Source organism: Homalodisca vitripennis, chromosome X (genome assembly GCF_021130785.1).
Source record: "Homalodisca vitripennis isolate AUS2020 chromosome X, UT_GWSS_2.1, whole genome shotgun sequence".
NCBI classification, from domain to species: domain Eukaryota; kingdom Metazoa; phylum Arthropoda; class Insecta; order Hemiptera; family Cicadellidae; genus Homalodisca; species Homalodisca vitripennis.
Genome location: NC_060215.1, coordinates 113,520,816 through 113,538,735, shown reverse-complemented (window position 1 = coordinate 113,538,735; position 17,920 = coordinate 113,520,816). Strand labels below are relative to the sequence as shown.

General features: G+C 34.8%; 1 protein-coding gene across 1 annotated transcript in view; it reads right to left on the bottom strand.

The window, feature by feature from the left end:
- Positions 1 to 5,601: 5,601 nt before the first annotated feature.
- LOC124369798 (mitochondrial import inner membrane translocase subunit Tim17-B-like) overlaps positions 5,602 to 17,920 on the bottom strand; it is a 34,655-nt gene continuing 22,336 nt past the window's right edge. The window contains exon 3 of the mRNA XM_046827900.1: positions 5,602 to 7,162. Coding sequence (XP_046683856.1) covers positions 6,824 to 7,162 — 339 coding nt within the window. The 3' untranslated portion in view covers positions 5,602 to 6,823. The remainder of the gene's footprint in view (positions 7,163 to 17,920) is intronic.

Sequence of the window (17,920 nt, the reverse complement as noted above, 5' to 3'; positions counted from 1 at the left end):
CAAGGAAATAAATCAGTGGGATTTGCGCATAGTATCTCTGCGGATTTTCAAGATCCTCGCCATATGTCAGCTGGGGTTGCTGTTGTCTTCAAAAAGCTCTTTGGGAAACCCCAACCTTCACAGTGTATGACCGGACACCTAGCTATATAGGATAGACAAAACAGAGCGTTAATATTTAGTTTGATTAACAAACCCAGATACTACAGCAAACCAACTCTCTTAAACTATGACACAGCTTTTCAGGACTTGACTAAGAATTTCATGAAAAGGAGACTGAGGCATCTTATATGTTCGCCAATAGGCTGTGTTTGTGATAATGTTGACTTGGCACATTTCATTAATAACATAGTTCAATTTCAGAATACTACAAAAGCAAGAGTCACTATTGTCACTTATCCCCAGATGTCATCACGAATACTTAGAAAAGGAATACCTCATGAAGACTTTGTAGAGCTATTGAGAAATCTTGTTACTTATAAAACCCCTGTGGGATTGGTGCCTAAGTATGCTGGAAAACACCTGGAAGCGACAGTTCCTATGGAGGGAGCCGCACTTGCCATGGGGGGAGAGAACCCTACAATTGATCTCACTGAAGATTCTTCTGCAACTATCACTATTCCAAGTCAAAGTGAAGAAGTACCAGTGGTGCCCGGCGACCTCAGTTACTCTGATGCGCTAAAGCAGAGCAGTGTTAACAAGGAGCATAGTGCAGTGATCAATGTAGTTAATACATCTGTCAATGGCTTTAGTGTGGTGCAGTCGCCCGATTCGTCTTTAAACTTGCAAGTTCAGGCAATCCCTCCGATAACATAATTAAGTTCCAGTCCGTTAAAGTTTTTCATCAAAATATACAGCATCTTTCTTCCAGAATAAACGTATTAGAAATAATTTTAGAGGAGATAAAACCACAAATCATTATACTTACAGAACATGATACAAAAGAAGAAGAAATAGAACGAATTAATAGTAATAACTATACAGTAAAAGCTTATTTCTCCAGAAAAAACAAAACAAAAGGAGGTGTAATGATATTGGCTGAGGCGGCATTTGAGTTGAACCGGGTGACTGTGCCAAACTCTTTGGCTGTAAGGTTAATTGAGGAGAGGCCATTTGAGTTTAATGTATGTAGCTTTAACACCCCTAAAAATAAGATTGTCATTATTGGAATATATAGATCACCAAATTTGGATACTAGGATATTTCTTGATAGGATTAGCCTTTTAATAAAATACAGGGTGGCGCAGAGAAACGGGAAATTTTGAAATAGTTGTTGGTACACCTGTACGTCTCGTAGGGGTGGGGGACGGAAGTCATGATGCCAAGTAGTAACGGTCATTTAGTTGAGATGGAGCAGTGGAGTGGTGTGGAGCATTCCGTTGCCGTGAGAGCGTATTACAAAAATGGCGACAGTGTAACAGCTACACAACGAGTATTCCAACGCCATTATGATATTCCTCCACGCGGTTGAATTCCTTCTTCACATGCCATATCATCATGCGTTCGGAATTTTGAAGAGACTGGTTCGGCCTTAAAGAAAAACCTCCTGGGCGACTGTTCGAACCCCAGAAAATGTTGATGCAGTGCGAGTCACAGTGGAAAGGAGTCCGCGTCGTTCTGTTCGAAAAATCGCCTCATCATTGCGACTTGAGCGTCGGAGTGTGCAAAGAATATTGCACGGCCTGCAGTTTCATCCTTACAAGCTTCAGATTGTTTAAGCTCTAAAACCAAATGACGGTGAATTACGCTTACAATGTTGTGAACAGCTACTGACTAAAATCAATAAGGACGCAAATTTCCTTCAAAATCTTTGGATGTTTGATGAGGCCCACTTTCATTTAAATGGGCATGTCAATAAGCAGAACATGCGTTACTGGGGTCGCAGAAATCCCGGTGAACTTCATCAACGTCCGTTACATAGCCTTAAAGTTACTGTATGAAGTGCAGTGTCTTGTCGAGGGATAATTACTTCTTTGAGGATTGTAATGGTTCCAGTGTAACTGTCACATCTGAACGTTACATTCATATGATGGTGACATTTCTTTCTCCACAGCTTCATGCTTTTCCAGATATTGACATTCAGCAAACCTGGTTCCAACAGGATGGAGCCACCTCACACACTGCCAATCTGTCAATGGCAGCACTGAGGCGTCTGTTTGGGGAGCGCAAAATTTCAAGGAACGCTAACGTCACTTGGCTTCCACGGTCTCCAGACCTCTAAGTATGCGACTTCTTTCTATGGGAACATCTAAAGAGCGTTGTATACCAGACTAGGCCAAGAAATCTTCTTGAGCTCAAGACTCAGATTGAAGAACACGTCGCCAACATCCCATAGAACACATTGCGTCGCATAATGATAAGTTTTCGAAATCGATTGAATGAATGTGTTAGGCGCAATGGACAGCACTTAACTGATGTTATTTTTTAAAACTGACTTTAACTTTATTGTTATTTCCAACATTTCTCATGTAATTTCCACTCTTGCCTAACACATTTTAAGCATTAAAAAGTTGTTTGTACAATTCAATGGTTTATTATGATTATTTCAAAATTTCCCGTTTCTCTGCGCCACCCTGTATATTAGTAAAAGATATGATAAAATAATAGTAGGAGAGGACTTCAATATTGATGTTCTTAAAAATGATAACAATTGTAAACTATTTAAAGAATCATTAAGGGGCCAAAATTTGAAGTTTTTAGTTGATTTTCCCACAAGAGTGGCCGAAAACTCGGAAACTGCCATTGACAATTTCTTGGTAAAAAACATAGACTTAAGTATTATTAAAATAGAAGGCATGATAACTAGTCTATCTGATCATGATGGACAATTGCTAGAAATAAAAGTGAAAAATACATTAAATGAAAGGAGGTTGCTTGTAAAATAAGAAAGTTGTCACCGGAAAATCTAAATTATTTTTCACAGTTGTTATCACATGAACAGTTGTTGTTGGAAACATGGAAAGATGTATATTTGGCTTCAGTGGAAACTAAGTATGATAAGTTTTATAACTCATTAAGTTTCTATTTTGACCAGGCATTTCCAAAACTATTAACAACAAAAAATAACAAAAAAAATAAATGGGTTACAGAAGAACTAAAATATTAGCAAGCAAATCTCATTCAACTAACTAAAGAGTATCAAAAAAACAAAAATTTAAAATTAAAAATGAAATTAAATCAAGCAAAAAAAGATTACAAGCTTGAATTGATCCAATCTAAATCATACTACTTTCAAAAGCAAATCAGCTAATATCCAAAAAACCATATGGAAATTAATAAACTCAGAAGTAGGGGTGAAAGAGAGGGAAACTCTTGACAACATTACATTAAGGGAGGGAACTCAAATTGTATCTGATCCCAAATTGATAGAAAACGTTTTAAATGACTATTTTGTTAACTTAGTGAAAGATTTAGGTACAAATAGTGACAATCAACTTGTGAATTTTGATATTGAATGTAATTATAATGATGCTCACATTATGAAACCAACTTTTAGATTAAGACCAATAGATAAAAGAGAGGTGGAACAAATAATAGACTCTTTCAAAAATAAAACGTCTAGTGGACATGATGAAATAATGGTCACAGTAATTAAGGCTGTAAAAACAAACATAAGTGTAGTTTTGGCACATCTAATTAATTCCTCTTTTGTTTCTGGTATTTTTCCAATTAAATTAAAACAATCAAAAATAATACCAATACATAAAAAAGACGATAAAAAGGACGTTTGTAATTATCGACCGATATCTGTCCTACCAACAATATCTAAAATATATGAAAAAGCAGTATATTTACAATTAACAGAATTTTTAGAAACATTTAATTTATTTGATAAAGGCCAACATGGATTTAGATTCGGTAGGTAAGTTGTGAGTGCTGCTGTGTCATTTATCGAAACAATTATAGAGTCAGTTCATAAAGGAAAACATATGATTGGGGTCTTCATGGATATCTCAAAAGCTTTTGATAGTGTTAAACACTCTAAGCTCATAGAAAAATTAAAAACCTTAGGAGTAGCAAACAGCGCTCTTAAATGGTTTCGGTCTTACCTCTCTGACAGATCTCAATATGTAGAGATAACACACTTATCAAAACAGAACAAAATTATTAAAGCCTCTTCTCGTTGTAATGCTCCAAGGTTTGGTGTACCCCAAGGGTCTATTTTAGGACCACTACTGTTCCTGTGTTACCTGGGTGGCATAGATAAGGTTTTGGCACATGAGCCAAATAGTGAACTGTGCCTATATGCCGATGATGCAAATCTAGCTATGTCATCAAGATCTCTAGAAGAATTAGAAATTCATACTTTTATTAAATTAGAAAATATTGGCAATTATTTAAAAAACCACAATTTAATATTAAATTCAAAAAAGACAAGCTTTGTAAAATTCAAAACACCGCAAAATAGAACGTTGAAGGGACCTACAATAGTCTGTGATTCATTCGAAATTGAAAAGAAAAACGGCACAAATTTACAAATTTTTTAGGTTTAACAATAGATCATCATCTCAATTGGGATGAACACATTCATAAGCTTTTAATTGAAATAAATTCTGTTGTCTATGCATTACGGAGAATGAGTTACTACAGTGACCTAAAAACTTTGAAAAATTTGTATTTCGCTTATGTTCATTCTCATATCTCTTTTTGCATAGCCCTTTATGGTTCAACTAAACAAATAAATATGGAAAATATATTAAAACAACAAAAAAAGGCAATACGGATAATGCTGAAGCTGAAATATAATGATTCAGCTAAAGAACATTTTAAACATTTAAAAATTTTTACTGTTTGTGGACAATATATTTTTGAATCAATCCTTCTAGTAAAAAATGAACAATTAAATTTAAATTCTAAGACACCCAGCCACCATTACAACACTAGAGTAAAAAACGAGATTATTCCAAACCATAAGTTGAAGTTTTTTGAAAAAAAAAAAAACCTACATACATGGGGAACAAATTTTAAAAATACATCCCACAAAACATAAAAACTGAAAGTGGCCCTAAGTTAAAAAAAATCTAAAAGAGTACCTGATCAACAAAGCCCTCTATTCCATTGAGGAACTATCCACCTATCTTTATAGTTTCCAAGATGCTTGCACTTAAGTACTAGCTGTACTTAACATTGTAAACATTATTTAGGTAGTATCTAGAACTTTGAAACTATTCATTGTATCACATGTGCATAAAAATGAATAAAGAATTTTGAATTGAATTGAATCATGCTAGGTTTTAAATATGTCCAATATTCATCCCATATTATGCCTTTTCAAAGGCATAATTTTCCCAGGGTTGTCATATTGCACTTCCAATTTATATTTATATATGAGCCATATATCTACCTTTATTTTGACCAAGCTGGTCAGGTATATTAAAAATGTAAAACTTATGCGTTCACTTTCCTCTAATAATATTACTATTCATTAATAGTATAATAAGTACATTTTTATAGATACCAAATTAATGTACAGAAACCAGTTTATAACTACTAAATATATAACATCCTTAATTTACGCCTTCAATAAATTATGCCATTTACTTGCAGTTACTTTGAAAATCCTTTTAGAAACAAATGCAAAGGTAAATTAATAGACACTGAAAGTATAAATAAAAAATTTATTATGTATATATTATTTACAATGGGTCTAGATATATTGCTATATCTAACGTGCCAATATGACACCATTTAGTAAATTTTGGTATTATTATCACATCGGCATGTACTCTACATTTAGGTGTCTCCAAGTAGTGTCAAGAGAGACTGCCACAATGTAAAATATTAGTTAGACATAACCACAATCCAGAGATGGTAAAAACAGCTATACAATGACTGTCAGATAGCATTGTTCGTAAAAGATACAGTTTTAATTCAGAATAGGAAGCTTTATGTGATTCGAACTCTTTAAATATAAGAAGACTCAATTTCATGGTTTGTAATAAAAAAAAAGAATATAATCATATTTACACAGGGCAATTATGAGCTAAATTATGACATTAATTTACATTTTATTCTGTTTAAATTTAAATATTTGAAAACCTGTAAAACTTTTCAAAACTATTTCAATCCTGTTACACAACTGACTAAATTACATGATCTCAATAAAAAATTCAGAAGAAAATTAATTAGAGTCCAAATTATAAACTGTAATTCACACACAATGCATCAAAAATATTTTTAAACAATATTTCAACTTCCTGAAAAGTGTAAAGTGGAAATGAAAATACAAATGATACTTTATTATGTAATTAAATTATGGTAAGGGATTTGTGTTAAAAACACAATAGTATGAATTAAGATAAGTTACTTTAGTTAGTGTGCTGATATAGCAATAAGTAACAAACACCGGTTTTAAAATTGAGTACAGTAAGAAATTTACCTGAATAGACATACTGATTCTGTAATAATTATGTGATGAAAACTTTATACCATTTTCATTTATGGCCAAAGAAACTATTAGGTTATCATGAAATATAAGTAAGTCAAAGACTCAATCTGGGAACAAAATACACTCATGTTAAGATCGATGAAGTCAGACACAAAAACATCATAACTTTGAAACCTGTTAATTTTTAAAGAAAAAGTCATGACATTTTATAGAAAAGAAATATATAAGGATGTCAATAATTTGATTCAAATTTGATTCAAACATTAACAGAAAATAAATTGTTTCATAGTTCCCATTTTTTAAATATTGTATGAGATCAAAATCAATCATGATTTTTGATTGTGCTTAAAACGCAAATTGTTAATCACAATTATGCGAACTACATATAACAGCCTATTGTCAACAATCAACTATAAAACTTAAAAAACTTCAACAAATCTAATTATAATTGGGTGAGCCCCCTAATTGTGCTGGGTCTTCTAAAGTCGGGGGTGCAGGTTGGAACTGGTCGGCTTGGATTCTTGTCATTAAAATTCCGATGCCTTCTATGAGAGCGAGTAGGACGCCCCCGATGAAGGCACTCCCTGCCATCGCTGGAACACCATTTCTTGCAGCCAGAATACCTCCAGTTGCTGCTCCACTAATGATTGAATTCCAGGGGTCTTCTTTCTTCCGTATGTGTACCAACGTGCAGTCAATTGTTGAGAACATACCGCCCCATACTGCAAAGTTTCCAGCAATGATTGGAGATCTCTGAGTCACTGAAGCTATGCTGCCCTAGAAGCCGAATCCAGAATTAAAATACTATTTATATTGATATTATATAATCTATGGTACATAACAACTATAACTAATTATACAATGCAAAATTATTAAATTAAATAACCCATTTTGTTGTTTTTACTTAGTCAAGAAAAGGAAGACATATATAGATCAAAATAACTGGTTGAACTTTAGCAAAGCCTATCATTTGTGGGGCTGGAAAAATTCCATTACTGTCCATCTGCTGCACGATATTTCAAAAACGATCTGACATATAGACTTGAAATTGTGTATGAAGCTACATTTCTATATGAGGAACATATAGTTAGATGATGGTGCACGTTACTCCATTGGATTTGGCTGAGCTAACGCTTTTAGTTTTCTATGATATTACGAGGCTAGTAAGACAAAAGAATTGTAGACAAAACTAGTGTATTAGATCTGGGGCGATGCCAGAAATTTCTTCTACGGGGGTTTGGTAATAAACTATTGGTGGGTGAGGGTCTCGAGGAAGAAAATAAAATAAAAATGCCATTTTATGCTACTCTGAAGGGGGAACATTGCCACCTGAATCATCTGAAAGACTGGTTCACAATTGCAAAAGAAGGAATAGTAGCCTTGTCATTGGCTGCGACGCCTACGCTCACTACGTGATATGGGGGTAGCAATGACACAAATAAGGTAATGTAGTTACAACCCACAGTTTAGAAAACTCTCAAAAGATCTCAGTGGAATAAGGAGTTTGAGAAAATGTTTACTATAGGTGTATATATAGTAAACATTCCCAGCGATTACACACAAGGCAAGAAAGAATTCTAGCAACCTACCAAAGTCTTGGAGATCAATCAGTATTAGTTCCTTCATGTTGAAAGGAATGGAAAGGGTACTAGACCAATTTTACAACAATATTTATCAAAATCACAAGTTGCAATCTGCTTATAAAAAAAAGGAAAGTTATCAATCACAGTCCTACTTAACCTAATTAGAAGGATAAAAGGCACAAATGAGGCAAAAGAAATTTTTCTCACAGCATGTTTTGACATTGAGGGTGCATTTGATTATAAATTTTTCAAAAGAAGTTAAATATCTAGGGGTATTCATAGATCAGAAACCGACATGGAAACCACACCTAAAGAGGGTATCAAAAAAGACCTTAACAGCAACAAGCATCTGCCATATATTTCTGGGGGAAAAATGGAGTCTTAAACCACAAATAGTCTATTGGTCATATGTGTCAATAATGAAGCCAAGAATATCTTATGCCTCACTGGTATGGTGGCCCAAAACAAATAAAAAGACAGCACAGACTACACTTACTAAAGTGCAAAGGTTATCTTCTTAGTATAACTGGTGCAATGCATACCTGTCTGACTGCAGCCTTGGAGGCAATGCTGGATCTTTCACTACCAGTGCCATAAGGCTAAGCTGGACACACACACATTTCTACCAGGGGACCTGAAGGGACATTTGAGTATTCTTTAAGATATAGCATGAGGTGAAATATGTAATACAGTTACATACATAATGCTCATCTGCTATAACTTTGAGCATCATAAACGGTAATCTTGCCAGAACGCCAAGAGTGGGCTGCAGGCTGGCTCAAAACTGAACATCAACTGCTCACCTGGTATACAGATGTATCTAAAATTAATGGCAAAGGAGGAGTGGCAATTACAGGACCTAATTGTGAGGTAGCAAAGTCCCTAGGAATGCATGCCATAATCTTTCAAGGGGAAGTCTACACAATACAGGAATACACATGTGCCTCAATGATTCTATAGAAGGAGATGGGGAGCAACAATCAATATAATGTCAGACATCCAAGCAGCGCTATAAGCTTGAAGTTCTTATACCGGTGGGTCGAAGACTGTGCTGGAATGCATTAACACATTGAAAATGTTGGCAAGGAACAATCATGTAAACATTGTATGGTTCATAACAAAAGATCATGTTGTTATAGAAGGAAACGAGAAACCTGACAAGCTGGCTAATGCTGGAGTTTCTCTCTCAATTTTGGGTGCAGAGCTATTTCTTGGTTATCTTAAAGCGAGCAAATTATGGAAATCAGATAATGGGAAGAAAATAACAAAAAATTTCTGGAAAGCAAAACTATTGATAAGGTACTCGCTCAAAAACCAAGCAAGTACTCTCTCTCAGCAATAGGACCTAAGTTGCCTGACATGTCTCCTCACTAGACATTGTGGCCTCAACTATCATTAACATAAGATAGCAACATGTTCCACCTCTGTGAGGAGAGGCCAGAGACGGCAGCACATATCCTTTCTTCATGCAAAACAGCCGCTTGTATACAAATAGCAAGTGTGAACCCTAAAAGTAAAAATTGAAATTATGAAAACGTTTTTTCATTCCACCATTTAGCGTGTCCATGCCAGCAAGCCCTCATGTCAATCTCATTGAATATCTGTATTAAAATCTGCGGTGCAGATGAAGTAAATTGTTCACCTTAAGACAATGGCTTTTTAGAAACAATTACTTCTAATGAATATTTCAAAAATAAAATAATTTTAATTGATGCCAGCATGAAAAATATAATGGCAAGAATACAAAAGTGAAATTCAATGGCATTTTCATTTAGTACATGAGCACAATGTATAATTTCAAAACAATAATGAGTATTGGAGTTTCCATAGTTTCTGGGGAACAATTTGGACAGAAAAAAGTATATGATTGTCTGTATCTACCAACAATCAAATTTCCAAATATTGACAATAATGCAGCTGTCTATAGCTTCCAGAACAAAAAACACTTGTTTTGAACCACATCCAAAAAGCTCATTTAACACTCTGGAGTTGAGATTCCATGATTTTATGGAATGCCAAAACTCATGATGTATGAGGATCTCGTAATTTTCAAGAATTATTATTTTTAATTGCAGTAAGAATAGTGTACAAAATTGACTTTTACAATAATTTATTCTTATTATAGTTTGTTGTTGAAGCTAATGTTATGTATTTTTAAATAATTAATATTTGAATAATCACTGACATATTTCCCTATTTTTTTTAAAAAAAAGTGTGCCTCAATTCAGGCACTGCCTGTGAGGACTAAAATTCCATATCTATTTTCAAAAAGTTTTAACATGCAGTTATCACCGAAGAGTTATTAGAAGCCTCTAAAGATAAACAAATATAATTAAGTGTGGTGTAAATGTATTTGTATAGATTTGTAAAAATTGTATTAATGTATAAATAGAATACTATGAAGTATTACCTTAGTATGATAGTATATAGTGACCTTCTTTATGTATGCATAAGAATTCTATTGTATTGAATTGTGATATATATAAATAAATATATTATTGTTGTTCATTTTTGCGTATTACGTAAATGCTAATTTTACAGGGTCCGGTACCTCTGTAACGTCTATTGTGTTATTAGTACCACAATCCTCTTCTAGAACATGCGCTCTGTATTACATAATCTTGTTTACAAAGTAACAACTGACAGCTTGTTCGTTTGTAAATCTTTATCCGTCAAGACGCCTGCTCAGGCTAATGTGGTCATGGACTCAAAAATTGTCCAACTTCAAGAAAATTGTAATTATATAACATTATTATATTTTGTGTGTAAATAGACATTTAAAAATATTGTGAAAAGAAATAATTTGCTTTCATTGCATAAAAAACTTTAACCATGAATGTTTAATGGGTTCAAAAATTTATATCTGTTTTGTATACTTAAAATAATTTAATAAAGTATTGATTTCTAAGTTACACTAAAAAGAAGACAATGGATAAGCAATTTTCTCAAATTATAATACATTTCTAGCTAGCTACTGAAATGAAATGAAATAATAATATCTTTATTTATAGGCGAAGTTAGGACTAAAATGTCCTCTTTTCTACTTAACCTCTAAACACAAATAAATAAAATAAAATATAATCATTCTTATCATAATATCATGACTGGCATATAAAACTAAATTACATTTAATAATTAATTACAAAACAACATAAAAATGTATATTTATAAATAAAAAATGTAATATATTGATTGAACTAACAAAAATATCTTTAATACAATAGGAAACTAATAAAATTACCTATGCTTATCAGCTTTCATTCTCCATTCACTCAGCTTACATGCAGTTACCCCAAGTGCAATCACAAGATCTACCAACCGTCACTCCCGTCGGGTCCGTAGCAGAAAGGCCCTAACTTCGGTCCCAAAGCAATCACGCTTGTCAATAATTCTGATATTATCTGGGAGAATGTTCCACAATCGACAAACAGAAACAGTAAAAGATTTATTATATAAGGCTGTCAGTTGAATTGGAATTGACAATAAAGATGCACCCCTACGAGTTCTATGAGCACTAATATCAGACATAAAAACAAATATTGGGTGTAGTAACTTGGACAACCATTATGGATTATTGCGTGCTAAGTAAATTAAGATCTCTAAGTTCTTTGGATTTAAATAGGGATAATTGCTCAAAATAAGGAGATTCATGATCACCACATCTTAAGTTGAAAAAATTAATCGAATACAATAATTCTGTGCATGCTGAATTTTATTAGAAAGGTCAACAGTCATGTTATTGATCACCACGTCACAGTAATTGAAGTGAGGCAAAACTAGTGGTCTTTACCAGCATCACTTTGACATCCAATGGCAAGTATTGCGCAAAGTGCTTGAGACTATATATACAGGCAAAAATCCTGTTACATATTAGTGACACCAGCTCAGCCAATCTTAGGCTTTTGTTCATAATTATTCTAAGGTTTTTTACTTTTTCATTGTAAACTATTTCTTGTTGTTCAGTGTCAGTGTTGATGTCGATTTTATTAATAAGCCTTTGATAGCCTAGTAAAACACAGTTTGTTTTGGTTTCTCTTAGTTTTAGTCCATGTCAGCAAGTCCAGTTAGTTATTGAGTCAATATCAGAGTTCATTAGTTGTACACAAGTATTTATCTCATTAAGTAAAAAGTAGCGGTAAATTTGTAAATCATCAGTGTACAGATGGAACTTTGAGTGACAGATATTAGTAGTTGCGTCATCAATATAGAGTGAAAAAAGAAGTAGTCCAAGTAAGAACCCTGGTGGCTCTCCTCTGGTCTCCACTATGAGCACTTCTTGTCAGTCCTGACATGTTGCTGTCTTTCAGAGAGATATGACACTAACCACTTGACACAACTGATAGAGAAAGCATACTTCTTCAATTTTATCAGCAAAAGGGGGTGAAACACGCAGTTGAAGGCCTTGGAATAATCAAATAAAGTCAAAATTGTAGCTTGTCGCTTATCCATAGCAAGTCATATCTTCTGTAATTTTTAGAAGGGCTGTGGCAGTACTGTGGTTAGGAAGAAAACCCAGGTTGAAATATTGACAAAATACTGCTACTTTCAATAAAACGGAAGAATTGTTGGTGGACTATTTTTTCTAAATACTTGGATAGTGCAGGTAGTATACTGATAGGTCTTAAATCAGATGGAGATTTAGGGGAAGAACACTTACTAAGGGGACGGATTAGAGCACTCTTCCATATAACTGGAAAGGTGGAGGACAGTAAGATTTATTAAATATTACAGTAATAACAAAGAAAGAGTGATTGACAAAGTGCTCTTGATGAATTTGATTGGAATGTTGTTGGCCCCGACTGCATTGCTAGACATCCTCATGACCGCCCTGAATACCTCAGCCTCAGTCACCGGAGTGACAGAAAACCGATGAGCAGATCCTTCATGCGGAGCAGTCTCCACCTCTATGACATAATCACGAGCACGGGACAGATCAATAGGAACATTAGCAAAAAAGTTATTGATTACATTTGGTTTTAAATGGATTTGTCAATCGCCATCAGATTTTCGTCCATAAGGTTTTAGTTGACTGTTTCTGAGAAAGAGAATTGCAGTAAAATCTAATTTTGGAATTTCTAATTTGTTGCTGTGTCTGATTTCTCAGTCTTTCGTATGAGCTCCAATCATGCTGATTCTTTTTTCCCTTAGCCTTGCGGAAAGCGGTGTCGCTTTGTCTTTGCAGATGACGAATAGTCAGTAATCCAAGGAACAGGCTTTTTTGTTACAAGTTTGAAGACTATTAGTGCATGTTTATCAAACAATTGAGGTATTAGGGAATTGAATTAAAAAAACCATATCATTCACGTTATCAGAAAAAAGTATTTCATACCAGGAAATATAGAGAGTATTGAAAAGAAGAAGGTCAAAATTATTGTTTCTGTATTTAATGAACTTTAGAGTGAGTTTGGGAAGAAGAAGTTTGTAGATGCAGCATATGAAATCATTTATCGCCACTGCAGCGCTGCGATCGCAGTTCCACACATGCGCAGTAGACGCTCTGTATCAAGGAGAAGACACGTGTGCCATTGTGAGATCACTGTCAGCCACGTACGCTTTGTTGTGCTTGTTTACAATGTCGGTGTTGATTGAAAATCCCGTCGCTTGTGAAATCAGATCTGTAATTCGTTTTCTGAATGCTAGGAAAGTGAAACCAATTGAAATTTATAAGCAAATTTTCGAAGTTTACAAACAAAATACGATGAGTGATTCAATGGTGAGAAGATGGGTCCGACAGTTCAATGAAGGACGTAGTCAAAAAAACGTTTAAAAAAACAAAATGGCTGACTGACTACAGTCTCTAGTGAAGTGTCTCCCAAGAAAGTAGTGTTTTAAAGTGGTAATACCCCAACAAATTATTATTACTTGCACATAAATCTTACCTTGGAACACTTGTAAGTAATCAACATTATATTATCATCAAGAAACAACTTAAAAAAAAAAAAAATTTACACAAGCAACTGACACTGCCAATCTTGTTAGTCAGTAATTCACTTTCAAGAACAAAATAACTTCTTCTTATAGCAACTTCATTGTAATAATAAACTACATTTAATTTTATCCTTAACAAGATCGCAGTAGTAATAATAAAACAAAAGGTTGACTGTGACGTCGCAGAAATTGCCAACACATAAGCGACTAAACACGTCACTGTTATCTTAATACCATCAAGACAACCTCACAGGCGCTACACCATATGTGACAAGGCTGCTGACCCAGATACCGTGTCAGCAGTGCTACACCATATGTAACAAGGCCGCTGACTCAGATACCGCAATCACCAGTGCTTATGCTACGGACAACACCTTTTAGCTGACTGCAGTACAACTAACACTGTACTGCTTCTATCTGGCTGACAAGGAGTTGATCACCATAAATCAAAACACATTTATTTTCAACCTCTGACTAATTCTGACCACTAGAAGTCTGCCAAATCTAGTATAAAAAAACAGCTTCCTTTATTGATTTGACATATTTTTACCCTGACCACTAGAAGTCTGCCAAATCTAGAATAAAAAAACAGTAGAACTCATGTACTGCAGTATTATAAACAACAATAATTATCAAGAGCTTGCAATCCTATAATTAAAAATTCACAGTGAAATCTTGGCTATAATTTACCATTTATTAATTTATAGTAGTAATAACTTCTTTTCCCCCTAATATAAACTGGACTATCCTTTTTATATAATGGCACAACAAACTTTCCCTGCGGTGAGTGTGGTATTGGAGTCAAATACGCTGGTATAAAGTGCAACAGGCCACTGCCTACTGTGGTACCATGCTGCATGTGTCAATATTACCTGAGAGAAAACTTACAAAAAATTACCAAGTCAGATGTTAAATTATGGACTTGTACTAAATGCACAACAGTTAAGACCTCTTGATAACCCCTCTGTAGAGGAAGATGCTCCTTCACCAAAGAAAAACCAGTCAGATACCAGAGCTTGAGGAGGTGAAATCAAAATTAAAAGAACACGAAACGCAAGAACGTGACCTGGAAACATCATTGACTTTAGCTGCAGAGGCTGGAAATGCTCTGTTGCTGGAAAATTACCAACTTAAGCAAGACTACCAGAACATACAATCCCATAACTCTATCCTAAAAGCAAACCTGGCTAGTATGGAAGCTAAATTGGAAGAGATCTGCTAGCTAATGAGGAAAAAATATATCAATAAAATCGAGGCTCTCCAGGTAAAACTGCAGAAACACTCTTCTACAAACTGGAAAAAAAAGTAAACTGCAACAAGTAGAACTACAAAACATCTTTGAAGAACACGATCAAACTCAAGGCCACCTTATTTTACAGTACTCAGAAAAGATAAGCATTTTGGAGAAATCCCTTTTAAAACTGAACGATGAAAAAACATCATCTACAAGAAATAGCTAATGAGACCCCCAACACCAAAATGCTATTGACACTTCGGAAACTCAAACATTCGATGGATATCTTACTACTACTTTGACCACACCACTCCTCTTGGAAGTAGCACAGCTAAGAAAGAGGCAAGAAGAAATGGAGCACACAGTAAGGGAACTAGCTGATAAGCTCAAAAAACAATCCCCAACCCGGAACAGCATAAGATTAAAATGGTCCCTTGCACTGTCTGCAGTAGAACAAATAAAGACAAGCAAAAAGCAGCAAAGAGCCAATCTTTTACTAGCATTTAAAAAACCTAAACATTTTGGTAAAAAAGAAAATTTGTTTAATGTTTCCCAAACAGGTAGCAAAAAAGTAAACCAAGACCATTGACAGAGGATCTCTACCACTTGACAACTGGATTGGACTGGGGGAATCAGTGAAAACCCCGAAAGAAAAACTGTCTACAACAACGCTGACAGAGGAATCCAGCCATCCGACACTGACAGAGGAATCAGCCATCGACACTGACAGAGGATTCCAGCCATCGACAACTTCTCAGGCAATTGGATTTAACTGGGGGAATCAGCCAAACCCCGACAGAAAAAATGATTGAAACACCGCCAGAGAAAACTAGCCCCCATTACTGGTTCTTATTTAAAAGTGAAGAGGTGCCCACCAGTGACATCCCAAAAGCTAGGAGAAAATGAAACTTATGAACAGTTTTTCGTTAGAAATATCTACAGCCATCAAACCAAACATCCCTCTCTTTTTTTTAGACAACACTCACACCAAGAAGAAAATAAACCAGACCAGGCACAATCCCCGAATTTTTCTGAACTCCAAACCTACTAAAAAACAGTAACAAAACGGACTTCATAATTTACCATCAAAATGTAAGAGGACTATCTAAGAAAGTAGATAGGCTTAACCAACATTTTAAATACTGATAACCCAACCATATTAATAATAACTGAAACATGGATTAAATACTAACAAACCTGTTACTAACAAAATTTGATGGTTATTCATTGGTTACAAAGTTTTGTCGGGAAGATCACAAATTAGGTGGAGTGGCCATTTACCATTAAAGATACAGCAAACATTGAGGCAAGAAGAGATTAACATATCAGAACACTGTCTAGAACTTGTATGTGAAGCTTGCATTAGCAAAATTTATTATTAAATCACACACAATATATGTGCTTGGAATCTACCGACCACCCAGGAGGGCAAGCAAGATTGGCAATGAAACACCATCTCTTCTGTTCTCTCATCCATTCAAGCTGAAAATAAATCCCTAGTCTTAATGGGTGATGTTAACTTTGACAGACTTACTGAAAATACTGACAACACACTGTTTGAAGAGGATTTACTGACTTACGGAATCCGACGTCTTCTACTGCCGGCAACTCGAATAACTCACAACTCAAGATCATCCATTGACTGTATATGTACAAACCTATCAGAGGATAAAGTAAGCTTTTCAATTACTGAAACAGGGAATATCTGACCATTTAGGACAATCATGTAGCTTCCATCTAGGATTAAAACGTACTCATGAAAATAGAAGCTCATTCAAAAGAATCTACAGTAGGAGAAACCTTGAAAACTTGAAAAGCTACACTTGCATTAGAAAAACTGGGATTCCGTTCACAATGCCCTTGATGCAGAAGAAGCCTTCAAATCATTTCAAACCATAATGGCTAGAACACTGGATCATTGCTTGCCCAAAAGAAAAGAACTAGAACAAAACGTAAATCTAAGCTTAAGATCTACTATGATGAAGAAGTTATGATGATGAAAGATGACTTCCTTAGAGCACACTATAAGTATGAAATGACGGGGAATGAAAGCGACAGGATAACAATGATTTCAAAAAAGAAAGCGTATGACATTAAACTTAGAACCCTTAAACGCAACAGTGCCGCTGAACATATAGCTCAATCAAACAACAAGTCCAAAGCTCTTTGGGAGATTATCAAATTCAGAAAAAAAACAAACAAAAACTAGCATGCAGTTCTTTATCGAGTTTAGAAATAGATGGCAAGATAGAAAACAATCCATATCTTATAGCCGAACATCTAAACCTCTACTTCTCACAGATTGCAGACAAAACACTTGAAAAAATCCTGTAACGAGATTCAAAACAATAAACATACTCCCCCTAACTGGAAATGCCTTCACCTTATATCAAGGTGAACCACTAAATCTAAACTCCTACTGAATCCAGTGAAGTACTAAGAGTTATTCAGGTCACTGAAATTCAAACTCTCTTGTGGTTGTTGATGAAATTCCATCGAAAGTAGTAAAACACTGTGCAACACATTTAGCAGCCCCACTTGTAAGCATAATAAATAAATCATTTAATCTTGGCCAATTTCCATCTGGTTTGAAACTCTCCAAAATTTACCCTAAACACAAAAAAAAGGCTCCACAACCAAAGCAGAAAACTATCGCCCAATTTTCACTGATCTCCACCTTTTCAAAGATCATAGAGAAGATTGCACTTTCAAGAATGCTGGTCCACCTTGAACACTATGACCTAATAACAAAAATGTCAGCACGGCTTCCTCAGAGGAAAATCTACAATC